Below are 22099 nucleotides of genomic sequence, written 5' to 3'. Positions count from 1 at the left end.
GCTGGAGCAAGGAAGCTTCTCTCTCTCACTTTCTCCCAAGCCACCAGACCCATGGAAGACACGTAAACCTCAAGAGAGAAAAGACTCCGACCTCAAAACAAGTTGAAGCGTGCACTGGGTCCCAAAGAATTACAAGTCTGACCGGCAACCAAAGACTTCACAACAAACTCAAAGGACATTAAAATAGAAACCCATCTATTGTCTCAAACTTTTCCCCTTTTGTCTTTTCTACTTTTCTGTCTCTATCTGTGTGTGTGTTTATCGCGTATGCATGCCGGTGTGGTCGCATCGCATATTCGTAGTTGGCAAACGGATTAGAGTTTAAGATTAATAAACTTCTACATTTCTTGTTTAAAATCTAAGTAAACCTATCTGAATTGACTTCTTTGCCTTACAATTGGAAAGCGTGAACAAGGATTCACTGAGTGGTGGGGGGGGGGGTGCGGTGGAGATAAAAACACCGTGTTTTAAAATTAAACCCTGTTATGGTGAAACCAGGCAAAGGCTAAAAAGGAACCCCTCGACCCCTCTCACCTGGTTATAACGAAGGTAAAGTATAGGCCCATAGTAATAGACTCCACCAAAGGAATATGAGTAGTAAGACAAATTGAGTTCATTCTAAATATGTTTTACCGATCTTCATCGCAAAAGGCAAGAAGTGAACCCACAGTCCAATGATCTGAAACTAACACTATATGTTTATAATATCAAAGTATAGTATGCTACAGGGAAACATCCCTTTTTTGTAACTATGCTCCTGGATAATCTATACTACTCCACTTTTTAAAAATTCTTTCATGGTACGTGAGCATCGCTGGCAAGGCCAGCATTTGTTGCCCATCCCTACTTGCCCTTGAGAAATTGGTGATGAACTGGGGACAGTGACATAGTGGTAATGCTACAGGCCTAGTAATCCAGAGGCCCCAGCTAATGATCTGGGGACATGAGTTCAAATCCCACCATGACAGCTGGTGGAATTTAAATTCAATTAATTAATAAATCTGGAATTAAAAGCTAGTCTCAGTAATGGTGACCATGAAACTACCAGATTATTGTAAAACGCCATCTGGCTCCCTTAGGGAAGAAAATCTGCTGTCCTTAACTCGTCTGGCCTACATGTGACTCCAGTCCCACAGCAATGTAGTTGACTCTTAACTGCCCTCTGAATTGGTCGAGCAAGACATTCAGTTGTACCAAACTGCTACAGAAAAGGTCCACTTTATCTCACATCACTTCAGCAGAGAGATAACATTAACCACCACAGGGACTTTTTAAAATAAGTTAAACTATTAAACAGCTGTTTATTCTCAAATAGAATTATTTAAAGGAGCCATTATAGGTGAGATGTTGAGCAGTCTAATATGGCACTATCGGTCTGGAATAAGTTTGCAAGTGGCTAATCAAACAATCCAGTCAGACCAGACTCTTTGCATTCCTACAGAACTTGAGATAAAATTCTTATCAGGAAGAAGCAATCTTCTTTTGCCATGAAAATAGAGTGCAATCTTTGTACAAATTGCAAGCTTAATTCACCCAGTGCTCCACAGCAATATAAACCAAACTGCTAATACGTGAAATGTGCTATTTTTTAAACCCTTAATTTCTGTGAAATTTAGGCACCTGCTCAAAGGCTAGTGTGTCAAAGCAAGGTGATTGCCTGAACAATAGCAATAACCTTTACATTCGATAGACACCAATGCATGAGGATGACCATCCACATCAACGAAGAGAACAGTTATACCTCTTCTGGCTTTGCCAATTCGACACAATTTCAACTTAAAGTAGATGTTAAAGCACCTTCCATTCACACTTGGTTCCACGTACTTGTGCTGGCAGAGGTTGTTCTGATCAAAAGCAAGCAGCTTACTCTCTACTACTTGTCTTGATAAATGCAGGGAACCACCAAGGTTGGAAAGAGTAAAGGATAAAGTAAATCAGGAAGCAGGTGATGCCAAGCTAGAGTTTTAAGAGCTTATAGATAAACAGAAGGAGGAAAAACTGAGGGAGTTGAGATCCTGGAATACAGTAAATTAGACTAAGAGATGGTCTGGTGATCCTTTCCAGATTTAACAGAAAGAGGAAGGAGATATTATACTCAACTGCTCCTTTAAAATTATAAATTTGCAAGAATAGCTAACTGCTCAGCAGGTTGCAAAGGTACAATTCTGGACCATTCATCTGCTACATAATTTACATTGTATACATCAGCTGGGAAACTAGGCAACAGAAAATTCTCTCATTATAGAGCATTTCTCTTTAGAAATGAGTGGAAGACATTTTGGCATAAAGACAAACTTGGCAAGGCTTCACAAGGTCACACACAGATGGAGTTGACTGTATGTTGCCCTGTGTTTTCATATGATGTTACCAAAGGGCAGCATGTAGATGAGAAATAGGAGGGGGCCAAGGATCGATCCTTGGGCGACGCCACAGATAACGGTGCGGGAGCAGGAAGAGAAGCCATTGCAAGTGATTCTCTGCCTATAATTAGATAGATAAGAATGGAACCAGGTGAGTGCCGTCCCACTCAGTCGGATAATAGAGGTGAGGCACTGAAGGAGAATGGTGTGGTAAGCTATGTCAAAGGCTGCAGCCTGGCTGAGAAGGATAAAGATGTGTAATTTATCCTGGTCATAGTCACATAAGATGTCATTTGTGACTTTGATAAGGACTGTTTCAGTGCTGTGGCAGGAGTGGAACCTGATTGGAGGGGTTCAAGCATGGTATTGTGGGAAAGATGGGCATGGATTTAGAAGACAACAGCTCGTTCAAGAACTTTGGAGAGGAAAATGGAGGTTGGAGATGAGGTAGTAGTTTGCAAGGACAAATGGGTTAAAGGTGGATGTTTTGAGCAGTGGGTGATAATGGTCGATTTGTAGGAGAGTTGGACAATACCTGAAGAGAAGGAACAGTTAACAATATCAGATAACATGGGATCAGTAAGGGAAGTTCGGTGGGAATAGGGTCGAGGGGGCAGGAGGTGGATCTCATGGACAAGATGAGCTCAGAGAGGGCATTAGAGAGATAGCAGAGAAATTAGAGAAAGCTGCGGGTTTGGAGCTAGGGCAGAGGGAACATTAGGGAATGTTGTACTTGGGCTAAGGGAAGTGATGGATGTGGCAGAGGCAGCTGAATGGATGATCTCAAACTTAATGACAAAGAATTCCAAACTCCTCACACTTGTTGTTGGAGGTGAGGGTGGAAGGGTGGGGAGAGGGATTTAAGAAGATGATTTGTCATGGAGAACAGAAGCGGAGGGCTATCTTTGAATCCCAGATAATCCTGGAAGAGTGAATAGTTTTAGCAGGGGAAAGCAATACCCTATAGTGCTGTATGTGGTCCATCCAGACCTAGCAATGACTCGCTAAGCTACTTGTCTGTCATAAACTTTCAGGTTTGTGCCCCTTGAACTTACATGACTGGAGATGAGGGCTTTACCGGGGGAATGACCAGGGTGTGAGAGAAAGAGTAACTGTCTTAATAGGGGCAAAGGCATGAAAGGTGGAGATGAGGATGTGATTGAGCAGATCAGTAGCTGCAGGAATGTCATGGAGAATTGGACGACCAAAGGCTACACAGTTGGGAATTTGAAAGTGCTGCAGTAAGTGAATTGGAAGAAAGTTTTTCTGGGATGGGCACAGTAGGAAATTAGGTTGGGAGGGTGAAGGGGGATGTGAGTGGAGAGAGATACAGGGAAGTGATCAGAGATGGTCTTATCTGTGATTGACACAATGGGAGTAGAGAGGCAACATGAGATGGCAAGGTTGAGGGGATGGCCATGAATATGTGTAGGGGAGTTTACATGGAGGGAGAGATTAAGGGAGGACAGAAGGGTAGTAAATTCAGAGGAGAGAGGGTATGATGAATTGAAATGGAGATTGAAGTCACCAAGATGAGATGTTATTTTCTGCAGAGGCTAAGGGAGGAAAGCAGTGAAGATATCTCAGTCAGTGGGGCTGGATTTTATGGTCCTGTAGAAGATGGGTTTTTTGGCCGGGAGGTGCCAGAGAATCGGCGCGAGGTCATCCACCACGGAACCCGACGTCATAATGCCAATTTTCTCGGAGGCGGCGAAGTTCTGTGGCAGCAACTCCGCCGCGCCCCGACGGGATCGTAATTTAAATCTATTGCATACTATTTTGCATGAATTTGCATCTAATTTGCCACAAATCCTGCCAGGCGTTCACAATCGTCTGCATGACGTGTGACACTCATGTGCCTTCACTTCCCCGTCTTTGAAAATCGGGCATCTGGAGGCGAGAATCCTCTGCACCTCCAGAGGTTTGATAAGTTAACAGTTGTTACCTAGGGGAAGTGGTTTTTAAATCGGACAATGCCGCAAAGTTTAATCTGCAGATACATTGTGTGTGTGTGAAGAGAAGGGGGAACTCGGCAATTGTATACTGTTGGGAGGGGGAACTCTGCAAGTGGATACTGTTGGGAGCAGGGAGCTCAGCAACTGTGTATGTGTTTTTTGTCGGGTGTCCAGTCCAGGATACTTAAGTGGTATTGGTATGGTCATGATGGCTCGCACTTGTTAAAAAGTTGTGAGGGCAACATCAATCCATAACATACAGTCAATGCAGGAAACCTGCAAAACCAAAATTAACACAAATCCTTGCCCAGATAGGTGTACTTTACCTTTTGAAGGAAGCCGAAGGTCCAAGAAGGATAGAGATAGGTATGATTCACCCTGTTTTCCTGGATCCCCATGCTGTGCCGAGGTGTCTCCACTGGAAGGGGGCCCAAGAGGCAGCTGAGGCTCAAGAGGAAACTCCTGGACGCAAGCAGCAGCAACAGCCGCCAAGGCAAAGTAGAGCCCACATAGGCCGGTAAGTCTATAGGACACAGCTGACATACCTGCAGATGTCTCAGCGAAACTGCCAGAGACAACTGTGGATGTCCAGAGAGGCCGTCACTGACCTCTGCGCACTATTGAATGATGATTTGCGACCAATGGTTTTGCTGGTCACCCTATGCCTGTGGCCCTCAACATTACCATGGCCCTAAACTTATATGCAGCTGGATCATTTCAGGGATCCACTGGAGACAGATGTGGGGGTCTCTCAAACCGCAGTGCACCACCGCATCAAGGAGGCGACCAATGCTCTGTTCGGGAGGGCCGGCGACTTTGTATGCTGTAGGACAGACCCTGAGAGTCAGGCTGAGATTGAGGCCATTGCGGGATTCCCACAGGTCCAAGGTGTGATCGACTGCATGCATGTGGCCATCAAGGCTCCCATGGACCAACCAGCTGCCTTCATAAACAGAAAGGGGTTTCATTCAATTAATATCCAACCGGTAGGCGACCACACAAAGCGCTTCCTACAAGTATGTGCCCGAAGCTGCCATGACTTATCCCTTTTTCACCGGTTCCCCAGGTGCTGCTGCTTTTCACTTCCCCTGCTCGCTTTCAAGGGTGGAATCTTGGGGATAAGATTTGGCTTGAAGACATGGCTTCTGACACCAGTAACGAACCCCAACAATGATGCAAAAGAGCTTTACTACACTTGCCAAGGATCCACCCTAGCGACCATCGAGCAGGCTAATGGCATGCTGAAGATGCAGTTCCGCTGCCTCAATAGATCTGGTGGAGCACTTCAGTATGCAGCTGATAGGCTTGTGCACATCATTGTAGTCTGTGCTTTCTATACAATATCGCACTACAGAGCAAGGAGGCCTTGTAAGATGAAGAAATATGAGATTATGAGACATCTTCCGATGAAGAGGACACAGAGGGTGCACAAGGCCAAGCACGCATGGAAAATCAAAGGATGGAGGCCAGTCATGGGGAGCAGTGCACAAGAGGAGGCAAGGCAGAGACTAATAATAATAATTTTCATAATCCATGAATTTCAATAAATATGCTTGCTACCAGAACTCAACATCATGCATGTAGTCTCTATGCTATATTGTCAGTGTGCTGTTAGGATTAAATGAGGATAGTAGACTTTGGGTCAAAGCAACAGGAGTTTAGTTACAGCGGTCTTCTTACTAGGGTATCTACATGAACATTAAGCAACACGAGGTTCAGACTTATGACATCACATCCTGTGATGATGCTTAAGGTATATATACATAACCTACCCAGCAACAGCTTATGTACGTTATGCTACATCTCTCTCCAAGTCTCTGACTTCATTCATCAGGTCTGTAATGCTGTGGGGTTCTCACGACTCTGCCATAGCCTGTTCTTCTTTCACCTGTTTGCTGTATTGAGTCTTTCAGTTCTTCTCACTCACCTTCCTGCAGGTGGGTGGAACTAGTGGATGACTCAGGTTCTCTGTTTTCTCTGTCGTCTGGGTGATCAGTTGTTGGTTGTATCACCAGTTCACCAGCTCTCTCCGGTAGCTGATTGGGGAAAGATCAAAACAATTGTTTTTTCGGAGATGTCAGTACCAAAGATCTTTTATTTCTCCTTATCCAAATCCTAGTCTGTCTGGACTTTGAGAAATCTCCATATTCTCAGTCCTACAATCGCTTCCCTATATAGGAACATAGGAGCAGCATAAGGCCATTCAGCACATCGAGCCTGCTCCGCCATTCAATATGACCATGGCCGATCATCCCCCTCAATGCCTTATTCCCACACTATCCCCATATCCCTTCATGTCATTTGTACTTAGAAATCTGTCAATCTTTGCTTTAAACATACTCAATGACTGAGCTTCCACAGCCCTCTGGGGTAGAGAATTCCAAAGACTCACAAACCTCTGAGTAAAGAAATTTCTCCTCATCTCTGTCCTAAGTGGCTTCCCCCTTATTTAGAAATTGTGTCCTCTGTTTCGCGACTCGCCAACCAGGAAAATATCTTAACTGCATCTACCCTGTCTATCCCTTTAAGTATTTTGTAGGTTTTAATGAGAGCACGTCTCATTCTTCAAAACTCAAGAGAATACAGGCCCAGTTTCCTCAATCTTTCTTCATAAGACAGTCCCGCTATCCCAGGAACAAGTCTGGTGAACCTTCGTTGCACTCCCTCTATGGCAATAATATCCTTCCTAAGGTGAGGGGACCAAAACTGTACACAGTACTCCAGGTGCGGTCTACCAAGGTTCTATACAATTGAAGCAAGAGTTCTCCTGTACTCAAATCCTCTTGTGATAAAGGCTAACATACCATTAACCTTCCTAATTGTTGCTGCACCGGCATGTTAGCTTTTCAGTGACTTATTGATGAGGACACCCAGATCCCTTTGTACATCTACACTTTCTAATCTCTTACCATTTCAGAAATACTCTGCACATCTATTCCTCCTACCAAAGTGGATAGCCTCATGTTTTTCCACATTATATTCTGTCATGTTCTTGCCCACTCAATATGTCTGTCCAAATCCCCTTGAATTCACTTTGCATCTTCCTCACAACAAACATTCCCACCTAGTTTTGTGACATCCTGAATTTGGAAATATTATATTTGGTCCCCACATCCAAATCATTGATATCTACTGTGAACAGATGGGTCCCAAGTATTGATCCTTGCAGTACCCGACTAATATATCGACCCTGATCTTTAATCCATACCAAATCTCCAGGTCGTAGAGGTCTGTTTGAATTATTTTTGCTCTGTAATGTCTATCATGATTCTCCATTTGAGATGACCTTTCTTTCTTTTCTCTCACTCTCACCCTTTCCCAACCCTCAGCAGTGAAATGTGGCTGAAGGGCACTTGGGATTATGGGTAGTTTTGTCCTCAACCTCCTGCCCATTCACATGGAGCCAGCCTGCTTTGGAGTGGTGTTGATCGGTAATTTAACAGTGTTAGCTGAAAATCCTCATTCTTTTTCAGTAGCATTTTCATGTTTCAAACACCTCTCTCTGCTTCTCCATTGCCCTGGGGTACCTCGGTGAACTCATAACATGGGCAAACCCATATGTTTCTGGGAACTGCAAGAAGGCTTCATTCACGAATTGTGGACCATTATCAGAGATCACTAGGTCTGGAATGCCAATGTGTGGTGAAAATCTCTTTTTGTGATTTGATTAAGGCTTCAGAAGTCTGGCCCTATATTGGTTTGATTTCAACCCTCTAGAGTAATAATCAATGACAAAAAGGAAAATCTTCCCCTTATATTCAAACAGGTCCATTCCCAGCTGCTCCCACGGCCTGGACAGAAACAAAGACAACATTAGTGACTCTCCAGGGTCCTGTTTGGTAGTAGCGCATGTAATACATCTGGAAATCATGTCTTCAATCTCCTCGGAAACCCCCGTTCACCTTGTCGAGTTCCTCGCTCTTGTTCTACACTTGGTGATTCCTAAGTGCCCTCGGTGTAGTTTCTCTTGGACGTCTAAGCTTAAAGCCCTTGGAATAACTAATCTTTCGTCATAGACACGTAAGTCATTGACAATAGTAAGACAGCTTCGTTGCTCATGATGTTTTCTTAGGATTAGATTATTCGGCATATATTCTGGCCAACCTTCTTGGCAAAACTGTCACTTTTCGCAGACTCCGTCCTCTTTCTGTAGGTTTCTAATTTGGTGTAATCTTTGAGCAGTTGTCGGCAAATCTTCGGTTATAGCTAAAGCAAAGACTGCCACTTCCTCCAGAAATGAGACATCTCCCAGTTCAGGTAGATTACTTGATGCTCTCGATAATGTGTCAATGGTCACCTGATGCTTCCTTGGGACATATTCAGTTGTTGTGTCATATCTCATTAGTTGTAGTCGAAACCTCTGCACCCTTGGGGGTAATTTTGCTAACTCCTTGGAATTAAGCAACGTCACTAGTGGCTTGTGGTCAGTTTCGATCTTAACCTTGAGGCCGGTATGCAGTCTGAAAATTTTTCACACGCCAATGTTGCTGCTAATGCTTCCTTTTCAATCACTGCGTACCTTCATTCTGTCTCTGGCAACAAACGAGAGGCAAAGTACACAGACCTACGTCGTCCATCTTTTTGAACCTGGAACAGGATTGCACCTAATCCTGTTGATGATCCGTCTGCTACAATAGTGGTCATTAGTTCCGGATCATAATGTGCCAAAACCTCTGGTGAAGTCAACATTCCTCTGATCCTCTCAAAATAATTTTTCTCTGTCTCCCCAGCACCAGGCATTGCTGCTCTTCAGCAGTTGTCGTAGAGACTTGTTAATAGTTGCTAGATTTGGTAGGAATTTCCCCACCTGGTTAACCCATACTCATGAATCGCTGTAGATTTGTTATATTCCTTGGCTCTGGTAAATATTTTATTGCTTTCATCTTCTGTGGATCTATCGTGCTTCCCAATCCATCCATTATGTTGCCAAGGAACCTCACTGTCAACTGTGAGAATATGCACTTGTCATTTAATATAAGCCCTGCCTCTTGTAATCTGTGTAATACCACTCTTACCCTTGTGTCGTGCTCTTCTTGGTTTGCTCCATGAATGAGAACATCATCCATGTGGCAGATGATTCCCTCCAAGCCTTCCAGGAATGTTGACATCATCTGCTGGAATATCACTGGTGCCGACGCAATTCCAAATGGCAATCTGTTGAAGCAGAATCTGACGAAGAGCATGATAAAAGTAGTTAACAATTTAGACTCCTCATCTAAAGGCAACTGCCAAAACCCATTATTTGCATCCAACTTGGTGAATATTGAGCTTTTTCTCAATTTGGCAAGGCTGTTGTCAAGTGACACCATACGGTAAATTTCTCTCTCTACCACTTTATTGAGTCGGGTATGGTCCACACAATTTCTTATCAACCCGTTCAGTTTCCTTACTGGAACCATCTCAGAGTGCCACCTCATGGATTTAGTCACTGTGGAGATAACTCCTTGGTTTAGCATGGCATCAAATTTCCTTCTTCACCTTTTCTAGGAGCGGGTGTGGGACCTTTCTCAGTGTGAACAAACATATCGGTTCTGCCTCTTTGTTGATAGTAATAAGATACTCTCTTTTTAATTTCCCAAAACCTTTGAATAATTTAGGGCATTCAGCTCTAAAATCACTGAGCTGTTTCTCCTGTCCCTTGATCTCTTCCACCCTGCTTAACAGCTGTAAGGCTAGAGAAGCTTTCTGAGTAGCGAACAGGCTTCGTTCCTAATAACATATAGGGTTTCTGGAATGGTGTTATTTCTGTGTGTTCAGGTTGTCTGTATTTCTCCTACAACCTTCAACTAAATCCCTCCTGGCCCATATCATTTCTTGCTGGTTTTTCTAAGCCTTTCCTTCCTCAACCAAGGTGTTTGGTCAGACTGGATAGAAACCACTGCTCCTGTATCTAACTTGAAATTGGTTTTATTTTCCCCCACTAAGATTTCTGCTTCCCAACAATCTTCATTTTTCTCTTGTACTTCTCCAAGGAAGGGAGTGTTACTTGTTTGTCCCCACATTATTTCCTCAATCTTTTTACTGGTCTGCAGCATATGCTTTCTGTTGCGACAGACTTGCTGGAAGTGCCCCCTTTCCTTGCACCAGAAATGTTCAGCTTCCCAGGCTGGGCAATTTTCCCGCCGGTGCCACTCCTAGCCACACCTACTACAATTCAGTGTTGCTGCCTGTAGGTGTCTTTCCCGCCTCTTGGAATTTCTGGCACCATAATTCTCTGTCTTCTCGAAAAACTCAACTGATTCCAGAATTTTCGAGGCTGGACTCCCCTGATCCCTCCGCACTAGTAATCAATTAAACTTTCGGACTTCTACCTGCCTGTTCAATATAATGGCTTTTTTCAAAGGCAAATCCTCTTTTAACTGAAGCTGGTCTAACAGCACCTCATCTATAACCCCGATGATTATTCTGTCCCCAATCAATTCCTCTCGCAGACTCCTGTAGTCACAATCCTCAGCTACTTCATACAGATCATTAGTACATGAATCGATAGTTTCACATACTTTTTGGGTGCGTTTGTTGAACTTAGCCCTTTCCATGATTACATTCTTCCTGATCTGAAAGTATCCTCCAATGTTTTAATTATTTCACCATATTCGGTTTCTTTCTCATCTATCCCCAGAATGTCGTCTGCACTGTCTCCCATGAAATAAAGCAAACTGCTGGTATGTTCTCTGTCTAGTCGTGCCATTAACCCAATGTGGAAATGTACCTGTTGCATCTTCGAATCCATCTCAGCCACGCTTTGACCTGGGTTGGGCCCCACCACCTGCTCGAAGCTTTCTGGTAAGGTTATCGACCTTTCCATGTTTTTTCTCAACGTTTTCAATCTCTTCTGTTTTCTATGCTACAAAAGTCGTTTTTACCGCTGCCACCATATAATATATTGTTAGTGTGCTGTTAGCAATAATTGAGGATAGTAGAGTTTGAGTCAAAGTAACAGGACTTTATTTACAGGGGTCTTATCTCTAAGTTGTCTCCATGAACACTGAGCAACATGAGGTTCAGACTCATGATATCACATCCTGTGATGATGCTTAAGGTCTATATACATAATCTACCCAGCAACAGCTTATGTACATTATACTATTATACATTATACCTGCCTCCTTAATATCTGTCTCTCCAGCATGAATGGCAGCAACAAATTGAGCCATTGGCAATGCTGTAAGGTTTATGATGGAAGTGCAGGAGACACAATCACTCCATGGTGAAATGTGGTTTTCAAACAATAAAGGCTGATGATTGGCAGTAAAACACATTTAATTAAAGTAAACATGACATATCTGTCTCACCCGTGAATACCCATGTGTGTCAAGGTATCTTTTTAATATGTTTGCGGGTGCTCCTTCGTGGTATAACCTCAGCACTAGCAGCTGGACTGGAGGCAGGCTGCTCATCAGGCTGCCCCTTGGCCTGTGATGACATCGGCGGTCACCCTCTGGATGCCTGAGGCCTGAAGGGCCCCGGCTGCCTGAAGGCTTCCTGCATTGGTGAGGGTCTGTCCTCAGGCGACGCGGCTGCTGGAACTGGACTCACTGGCGGAGGGGCTGAGAAGCCCGTATCCACACTCGAATTGCCCTGGGGGGAGCCCCCAGATGTGGAGCGCATCCTCTCTTCCTCCCTCTCAAGGCTCGTTGGAACCTCCCTGCTCTCTGGAGAAGAACGAGGTACGAGTAAACTCTCCAGCTCCTGGTCCTTCTCTCGCCCTGCCACTGCTGAATTGAAGTCATGGCCAAGGCGAGGGTTTGCAAGTCATCACGCATCTGCAGAATGCGGCTCTCCATGAGGGTCGCCAGCCTCTCGATGGATGAAGCCATGCGCTCATATGCCTGGGACATGGCAGCAGTCATGGCATGGATGGACTCCTCAGTCATCCACTCATGGCTGCATATGGCCTCTGGCATCTCCGCCGGATGTTGCCTTACCTCTCCCTGCAACTCCAGCATGCCCTGTGCTGTCGACAACAGAGGTCCATCATCAGCCTGGGGCTCAGCGTGGGCCTGGACACCCACAGTCCTCCAACTGTCAGAGACCTTGCTATTTCTTTTTTTTTTCCCAAAAAATATACTTTATTCATAAAAATCTGTAAAAAAAATGCATTATAAAACAGTTCAAAACACAACCAAGTTGACATTCCAAAAAGTGTAAAGGAAATCAGTTTTCCTCGATACAGGAGTGCGTTGCCTCACAACCCTTCCATTCCATTTTACATGCCATGTACATTTTACAGCAAACCCATATCTGGTGGATACAGCCTGAGGGGTTTCCCCATGGGTCCAGCCCCTCAGTTCACTATGGCGGGAGGACCTTACACAGTGGTCTTTCCCCATTGAGCCTTTCCAGCAGCTGTCCCAAGCTTTAGTGCGTCCCTCAGCACATAGTCCTGGACCTTGGAATGTGCCGCTCTGCAACACTCAGTCGTGGACAACTCTTTGCGCTGGAAGACCAGCAAGTTTTGGGCAGACCAAAGAGCGTCTTTCACCGAATTGATGGTCCTCCAGCAGCAGTTGATGTTTATCTCGGTGTGCGTCCCTGGGAACAGCCCGTAGAGCACAGACTTCTGTGTTACAGAGCTGCTTGGGATGAACCTTGACAAAAACCACTGCATCTCTTTCCACACCTGCTTTGCAAAGACACATTCCAGAAGGAGGTGGGCAACTGTCTCTTCCCCACCGCAGCCACCTCGAGGGCAGCGTGCGGAGGGGGTGAGACTCCGGGCATGCAGGAAGGATCTGATGGGGAGGACCCTTCTCACCACCAGCCAAGCTACATCTTGGTGCTTGTTTAAAAGTTTTGGTGATTGGGGCATTCTGCCAAATGACTTTGGCAGTCTGCTCGGGGAACCATCCCACCGGATCCACCATCTCCTTTTACCGAAGGGCCTTGAGGACATTCCGTGCAGACCACTGCCTGATGGATTGGTGGTCAAAAGGTGTTTTCCCACAGAAACTTTCCCACCAAGGATAGGTGCTACGGCACGGTCCAAATGGATGGAGCGTTCCGCGGCAATGTGACCAGACCCATCCTTTGTAGCACCGGGGACAGATAAAACCTCAGCACGTAGTGACACTTGGTGTTTGCATACTGGGGCTCAATGCACAGCTTGATGCAGCCGCACACGAAAGTGGGCATCAGGATGAGGGCGACGTTGGGTACATTTTTCCTGCCCTTATCCAGAGGTTTGAACAGCGTGTCCCACCGGTCACGGTCCATTTTAGTTCTCCAGATAAAGCGGAAAATAGCTCGGGTGACCGCCATGGCACAGGAGTGGGGTATGGGCCAGATCTGCATCACAGACAGCAACAAGGTGAGCGCCTCGCACCTGATGACCAGGTTCTTACCCACAATGGAGAGAGATCGCTGCTCCCACATGCTCAGTTTATTGTGTAACCTGGCTACTCGCTCCTTCCAGGTTTTGGCGCATGCCCCAGCCCTTCCAAACCATATCCCCAGCACCTTCAGGTAGTCTGACCTGGTGATGAAGGGGACAAAGGATCGATCGGCCCAGTTCCCAAAGAACATGGCCTCACTCTTGCCGTGGTTGACTTTGGCTCCAAAGGCCAGTTCAAACTGGTCGCAGATGCTCATCAGTCTGTGAACAGACAGCGGGTCTGAGCAGAAGACGGGGACATCATCCATGTACAGGGAGGTTTTTACCCGAGTGCCTCCACTGCCTGGAATTGTCATCCCTCTTATGACCGCATCCTTCCTAAGGGACTCAGCAAAAGGTTCAATACAGCAAACAAACAAGACTGGGGACAGCAGACAGCCCTGTCTAACTCCAGATTGGATCAGGATACTTTCTGATTCCCACCCATTGATTGAGACTGCGCTACTGATGTTTGTGCAGAGCAGTTTGATCCAATTGCAGATTCCGTCCCCAAACCCCATTTTGGAGCGCACGTCCATCATGTAGGTGTGCGATATCCTGTCAAAAGCCTTCTCCTGGTCCAGGCTGATGAGGCAGGTGTCCACCCTCCTGTCCCGTACATAGGCGATCGTATCCCTGAGTAGCGCGAGACTGTCGGAGATCTTCCTGCCGGGTACAGTACAGGTCTGATCAGGGTGAATCACCAACTCCAGAGCAGACTTGACCCGACTGGCTATGACTTTGGACAGAATCTTGTAGTCAACATTAAGCAGTGAGATGGGCCAATTTCTGATTTCCACCCTCTCCCCCTTCTGCTTGTAGATGAGGGTGATGATGCCTTTCCTCATGGATTCTGACATGCTGCCGGCCAGAAGCATACTCTCGTATACATCTTGCAGGTCTGGGCCAACCCAGTCCCACAGGGCCGAGTACAACTCGACCGGTAAGCCGTCGCTTCCGGGAGTTCTCCTCATCTCAAAGGACCTGACGCCATTTGTCAGCTCATCCAGAGTTAGCGGTTTGTCCAGTCTCTCCCTCCATGCTGTCATTTAAGACCTCCTTGAAAGATGACAGGAAGGACTGGGAAGCCGTGCTGACTGTGGGCTTCACGTCGTACAGCCCAGCATAAAAGGATTTGCTGATCCTTAGTATGTCGGACTGCGAAGACGTTACCGAGCCATCCTCTTCCTTCAGGCTGCTGATAACAGAAGAAGGAACGCGAGCACGTCTCATCCTGCTCAACAGAGCGGACTATGGACCGGAAGATGATCTTGGAGGCCTCCGTGGCAAAGAGCGAGGCCTGCTGGCTCTTCACCTCTTGGAGATCCTCCTTGACCTCGACCCCCATCAACTGCAGCCGGAGCAGATTTTGCATTCTTTTCTGGAATTGGGACATTTCCCTCTGTCTCTCGCTGTCTGAACACCTTTGGAGATAAAGAACTGCTTGATGTTCTCCTTGATCGCCTCCCACCAGTGAACTGGAGACTCAAAGAGGGGTTTCACGGTTCTCCAACCTTTATAATCCCTTTTGAGTTCCTCAACATTCTCTGGGGTTAGCAGTGTAGCATTGAGCTTCCATATCCCCCTGCCAACCCGTTGGTCGCCCTGTAAGTGACAGTCGGCCAGTAAGAGGCAATGATCGGAGAAGAACACTGGCTTGACGTCGGTGGATCTGACCGTGACAGTACGGAACACAAACAGGAAGTCAATCCTGGAACGGGCAGACCTGTCCGATCTTGACCAGGTGTATCTACGCTGCGCTCCGTCTGCAGGGTTGCTGAAGACATCGTGCAGCTTGGCATCTTTTACTGTTTCTATTCTGAATCTGGACGTAGCGTCCAGTTTGCTGTCGTCATTGCTGGATCGTCCAGCTGCATCGATGATACAGTTGAAGTCACTGCCTAGAATGACGGTCCTGGACATTGCCAGCAGCAGTGGGACCGGGGCGTACATGTTGATCAACCGGAGTGGAGCATTATTGTACATTACATCTGCTACAAGGAGGCGACCACCCACCATCTCCTTAACTTCGGAGACGGTGAAGTTACCTCCCTGCAGTAGAATACCCAGGCCGGAGGAACGGGAATCATTACCCCCTAACCAGATCGATGGCCCATGGGACCACCATCGCAACCATTGCCTATAGGTGCTGAGGTGTGGTATTCCACACTTCTGCAGAAACAGTAGGTCGGCTTTGACCTTGGCGAGGTAGTCCAAGGTTGAAACACATCACGTAGTGGATTTAATGCCACGCACGTTAATTGAAGCAATCTTTATACCCATTTTTAAGTTAGTTGTTGCTTCCCACACCATTTGTCCTTGCTAGTCCCAGTCCTTCTGTATGTTCCTGCATACCCATAGTGTATGTAAGCTGTTTCACGTTCGTTGTGCTCAGAAACCCCTCCTGGTTTCTCATGCAGGGTTTGTTCCGCTGAGGTGACATCGGGGGGGGCGTTTTGTAGGCAGCAAGGCTGGGGCTGTCCTCTGCTGTTGGTGTCTTTCCCCTCTGTTCCTCCTCAAAAGCATCACTGCTCCCGGCTTCCCGGAGCTGGAGTGTGCCAGGTGCTTCTTTGTTCTCGGTGTCCTGGAGCTGGGACGTGCTGGGCATGTCGCTAGGTTCAGTGCTTTGGGTTTGGGGCGCGCTGGGCCCATCACAGCTTCCAGTGCCCCGGAGCTGGGGGGCTTTATCTTCCAGCTCCTTTGAGTTCTGTCGCTTCTTTTGCAGGTGCCGTCATTCCGGCCCTTCCTCATCCAATGAGGAGGAGCTGCCGTAGTCTGTCTCAGACGGTATCCTCCTCGTCAATGGTTTGGGTGGTGGCCTGTTCCTTTTTTGGAGTTTTTTCTTTGTGGTTCTCCTTTGTACCACCTGCCACTGATCTGTTTGTCCATCTGCTGCCTCCTCCTCCATTGATTCTGTCTGTAGAGGAGGGGTTTCCTGGCACAGGGTAGGTGTTGGGTCGCTGTTTTCAGCTGCCTCCCCTTTCTTCTCCTTCTCAGGTAGCCTTTCCTCGCTGCAAAGAGGGTTACTTGTCTCCTTCCCAGCACCAGACGTGTTCACCATTCCTTCTCCTGGCCTTTCCTTGGATGTTGCCGCCTGAGCATAACTGAGGCAGCGTTTGGGGCACGTTTTGTAGAGGTGGCCTGCCTCACCGCACAAGTTGCAGCACTTACTCTGTTTACAGTCCTTGTCTGATGGCCTTCCTTCTTGCCGTTCTTGCAGACAACCGTGCTGCAGTTAGCTGTAACGTGACCAGATTTGCCACAGGTCCGACAAACTCTGGGCTGCCCTGCATAGACCAAGAAGCCTCGACTTCCCCCGGTAGTGAAGCTGGAGGGAGGATGGATGATGGCTCCGTTGGCATCGACCTTCAAAGTCACCTTGACCTGCCACTTGCTGGTTCAAATCCCAAATGGGTCCTTGACATCAGTGCTGCTGCCAGCCACCTCGACGTACCTGGTGAGGAAGTTGAGTACATCCACAACAGGAACATGGGGGTTGTAGAGGTGGATTGTCACCACCCGGTCACATTGTGACGGCAGCGTGAAGAGTGGCTCCACTGTGAGGATCGACAGCGGAGTCTGGTTTCCCTTCTCCTTGAACACCTTCAGGAACTTGATGCATCCCGCCACATTCTTGAACGTCACGTTGAAATATCCACTGCTGGGGAGGTCCTGCAGGAAGAAGATGTCCGCAGCTTGGAATCCACGGCAATCAATAAGGATTTTTCATGAAGAAGGTACGATCAACCAGTGCATCTCCTTCCTTATCCTTCACCACCACTCGAATAGTGTTATGCGCTCCCTGGCCTGAAGCTCTAGAATTGGTTACAGCCATTTTACTGGAAAACCTACCTGGAACAGGATCAAAGGCCACTGATCATGGTTTCTTCCCCTGCCAGGTAAGACCTTGGCTATTTCTGCCGCAGCCAGCTACTTGGGCACCCAGGTGAATCTCTCACCAGTTTGTGACCCTGAATCTACTGCCGATCAGATACCCAACAAGGTGAGAGTATCTGCACTGGTGGAGGGTGCAGGAGAGTCATGGAACGGTGCATCCTCTAAGTGTAGCACTTCCTCAGAGGTTGTCATCATTACATTATTGTTTGGAATCATTTGCGAGCAGCAAAGTATAGTGTAAACAACAGACATTTTGGTGTAATGGTACACTTGCCCCAATGATGACAGCATTGTGTATCTGTATAAAATGTAATTTCGATTAATTCTGTGTTTGTCAATAATCTCTCTCTTCAGCTGGGACCCTGAGCTTGACGTCGGATATGGCACATGCTCCTTGGCTCTCAGTTAACCCGAGCGCCTCCTCTTTGGCCTGAGCTGGAGTCCGCAGGTTGGGCACCCTGTCACTGGTCCTGGCCGCCTCCCCACTGTTGTGAGCCCCCTTCTCCTGAAAGATCAAGGACGCAGCTATTGTCGTTCCAAACGTATCTACATCACATAAATACTAACATCGGCCTAATAGCTGCACCTCGGGGATGTCTCTGCTCTCATACTGACTCTAACTGTCATGAGTCTCAATTGGGCTGAGTTAGAAACGAGGGAGACTGGTCTCACTTCTGCAGTCAGTCATCTGCCATCATTATGCTATGACCTTCCTATCATTAGTATGGCTGTGGCAACCATGCGGCATTACGCTTGTGGGCAAGTAGATCACAATAAGCTATCTGGAATCGTGCAACTTACCTTGGCTGAGCGTAGGAGGTCATTGACCCTCTTCCTGCACTGCACCCAGTTATGATGGGTGATGTCACGGCTACTAACCTGCTCTGCAATCTCCATCCAAACTTGTTTTGTCAGGTGGGAGGACCTCTTCTTGCCATCACTGGGGAAAAGGACCTCCTCCTTTCCCTTGCAGCCTGGAGGAGAATCAGCAAGGAGGCATCACTGAAGCATGGGACCGCTCTCGATTGTCCATCTGCCATTGTTGTAATGATGGGGGCTGCTTGAAGATAAAGTAACGTTCTGAAGAGCACAGACTTTTAGCCTCAGGAATCTGTACCCGAAAGAACACAGAGAGTAAATGCAGGGCTGGCAGCCTATTAAAGCTGGCACCAGCATCTGCTCCAACGTCAGGTGATGCCATGAACGGCGTCACCAATGCTGCCCTGCCATGTGATTGGGGGGGGGGTGGGGTGGGGGCGGGGGGAGGACGGCTGCCATCATTATGCTAACATCACAGGCGGAACCGCTACCATTTTGCGCATTGGGATAATAAAATTCAGCCCTTAGTGTGGTATTTAAAACACAAAGGATACCTCAAACTCTGAATGCTTTAAACATTGGCCTACTGTCCCATATCATATTAACACCAAAGTTACATGGTTGTGTGAGTGTATTAGACTATGATACGTCAAATGAATGCAGCAATACATAAAGTGTCATTAATAAAGTTTCTCATCCTCCTGAACCATTCCTTGTTTGTGCAAATGCAGGGATTTGAAGGAACTTTGTAGAGTTATGCATCAAAGCACATAAATTGCCCTACATTCAGCTTCGAGCTGTTTGTTACATTTAGCACTGTGATGTAGCCTAGTGACTTCTCTTCCATGAATTTTTTATTAATTAAATGAAGCACATTTTAGTGTTATTGATTGGGTGTCCCACACATCAACACTGAATGCTTCAGGTGGTCAAAGGCTGTGATGTGTGAATTGAGTGTAGATGGAAACAGCTAATCTAGAAAATTGAAATGAATTGCCCGTCTGAACAGCAAAATTTAGTGACAGAAAATAAATGGATTTTGATCAGACCTCTTACTTTTGTCACACATGTTGTGAACAAGGTTCGTGATGAGAATGGTGGTTCTTCAACTATAAGACGAGTATCACAAGGGCTAAACTGTCAACATTTACTTATTAGTTACAAAAGGGGTTAATGTAATAAAGCCAACAGCTGTGACAATCGTTTTCCTTTATAATTCTGAGCAGTATTTAGGAAGCTACTCATAAAAAAAACATAACCAGTGACACCCGTAACCTTGGAGCTATAGTTTCTGCATTTTTCTATGTTTCTGTAATAGGCGAGTGTGGCTTTAAATTCTGAAGAACAACCTACTTGATATTTCTTTTCGAAAATTCTCTCACCCCAGTGGTATCACATTTACGGCTGAGTGGGGCACAACATATCATAAACTGACTGATCATTTTATAGTCATTGGAGTCATATACAGTTAATGGGATTTTTTAAACAGCATATTGAAGCTCCATAACAGTACAATGTCATGTAGAAGGGAAGCAGAATCTGCATCTGATTGCCCTTGGTACAGTATTCTCTACATGAAGGAGATGTCTGCATCTGCACGTTCTCTGAACTCATTTGAGACTTATTCAAGATTTGAATAGTTTATAAGCACCACCTCCTGTTACCAGTGCCAAAGGCAATTGCTAACTACTTAACTTTAAGAACTGAATGCCTTCAAAACTGCACAACTCATCAGTCACGTTGGCCTCAATATTACCTCCCTCCCACCACATTGGGCACAAGCAGGTTGGGGGAGGGGTGAGGTTGGTTAAACACTTAAATATGGGGACTGTGTCCCCAATGCATCTTTTAGACAATGGCAGATAGCATGGTATCCGAGTGTCCTGCCTGAAGAGGTGGAACATTACATTAAGATGTTTAAAGAGGGTTCCCACAGTTCAATTTGGAGTCTGATTTCACACTCAGTGGGCTGAATTTAATGAGTCCAATGTCGGTCTCGGCAACGGGAGTGCAAAATGGCGGCAGCCCTGAGTGTCACCTGTGCAAATGCGCCACTGTGATTATGCGGCAGGCGGCCATTTAACATAATGGAGGCGGCGTTCACCCTCAATCACGTGGTGGGAGTGGCAGGCGAGACGCCAATCACAGCGCTAGCAGACATCGGATCAGGTGCTGGCACCATTTTTAAAGGCCTGTCAGCCCTGCGTTCACTTCTTCGTTGCAGTCCACAGACGCTTAGAAATTCACATCGCTGTCAACTTCAACAATTATCCCCCTTAGGAAGACTAGAGAGGATCTCAGATGTCAGAGCAAGGGTGGCCCCATGCTTCAGTGATGCCTCCCTGCTGATTCTCCTCCAGGCTGCAAAGGAAAGGTAGGAGGATCCTCTTTCCCAGCGATGGCAAAAGGTCCTCCTACCTGACCAAGCAAGCCTGGACAGAGATCGCAGAGGAGATCAGCGACCATGGGGTCACCAACGCAACTGGGTGCAGTGCAGGAAGAGGGTCAATGACCTCCTGCATTCAGCCAAGGTGAGTGCCATGTTCCAAAGTTTCTTTCTGGGGTTTGAGTGTCACTACAGGGTGCTCATCATGGTGAGGGTGCCACTGCCATCCAAGAGACAGCGAGGTTATAACATCACCATGGCAGATACATGGCTGCATCTGTGAAACAAGCTACCCTCGTTCATAGCTCAGCCCAAGTAAATTCCTTGACACCGTGAGTCATTATGAGATGCATCACACCCCCCAGTTGGTGACAAGGAGCACATGGTATGTCAATTTATAATCTCAACATCCTTCCTCTTGCAGGAGAAGAGGGCACAGAATAGGAGGGAGGCGGCCAGGAGCGGTGGTAGTATCCCAAACATATGTCCTCTCAGCCAGGCCGAAGATGAAGCCTTAGAATCAGCAGAGAGCCAAGGCAGCTGCACTATATCAGACAGGGAGACTGGGGTCCCTGCGCAAGAGAGTGATTATTGCCGCTCATCAAAAAATCCATTAATGATGGAGAGCTACCTCAGGCATGTTTGCCATAATGGGATATGTGCAGCCGAACCCACATATGTTTTTGTTCTATATTGCAGGTCAGCATTCACAGGTCGACTGCAGCTGCAGGGGGACACCTGTCAACCCCTGAGGAAGAGGAACACTTAGAGGATGCACCATCCCATGACTCTCCTGCACATTCCACCAGCGCCAATACTTTCAACTCTGTGGGAAACCGCTCGGCTTTAAAATCAGGGTCGCACCCAAGCAGCAGGCTGGAACTGAGACAGCTGAGGCCTCTGACAATCAGAGGACTGTGGGTGGCTAGGTCAATGCTGAGCCCCAGGCTGATGATCTGTTGTCAACAGCAAAGGGCATGCTGGAATTGTAAGGCAACATCTGGCGGAGATGCCAGAGGTCATGCACAGCCATGAGCGGACAATGGAGGAGTCCATCCATGCCATGACTGCTGCCATGTCCCAGGCATGCCAGTGCATGGCTTCCTCCATCGAGAGGTCGGCAACCCTCATGGAAAGCCAGATTCCACAGTTGTGTGAGGACCTGCAAACCCTCGCCTTGGCCATGAGCTTAAATCAGCAGTGGCAAGGCAAGAGAGGGATCAGGAGCCTGGAGACTATCCCCACTCCTAATCCTTCTCTGATGAGCAGGGAGGTTCCATCGATCCTTGAAAGGGAGGAGGAGAAGCTGCCC

The 22099-nt window shown here is 46.9% G+C and overlaps 1 protein-coding gene across 17 annotated transcripts in view; it reads right to left on the bottom strand.

Moving 5' to 3' along the window:
- The window catches only part of zmat5 (zinc finger, matrin-type 5), a 331963-nt gene that overhangs the window by 3537 nt on the left and 306327 nt on the right, over positions 1–22099 (bottom strand). For 6 of the 17 annotated variants that reach the window (XM_068055083.1, XM_068055092.1, XM_068055093.1 and 3 more), the window contains one exon: positions 9331–9484. The exons of the other annotated variants lie outside the window; for them this stretch is intronic. Coding sequence is in view for 5 of the 6 variants with exons in the window: in XM_068055092.1 (XP_067911193.1) it covers positions 9331–9484 (154 nt within the window). In the remaining variant the exon portion in view is untranslated. The remainder of the gene's footprint in view (positions 1–9330; positions 9485–22099) is intronic. 17 annotated transcript variants of the gene reach the window in all.

Source organism: Heterodontus francisci, chromosome 23 (genome assembly GCF_036365525.1).
Source record: "Heterodontus francisci isolate sHetFra1 chromosome 23, sHetFra1.hap1, whole genome shotgun sequence".
Classification (NCBI taxonomy): Eukaryota; Metazoa; Chordata; class Chondrichthyes; order Heterodontiformes; family Heterodontidae; genus Heterodontus; species Heterodontus francisci.
This window is presented reverse-complemented; position numbering and strand designations above follow the sequence as displayed.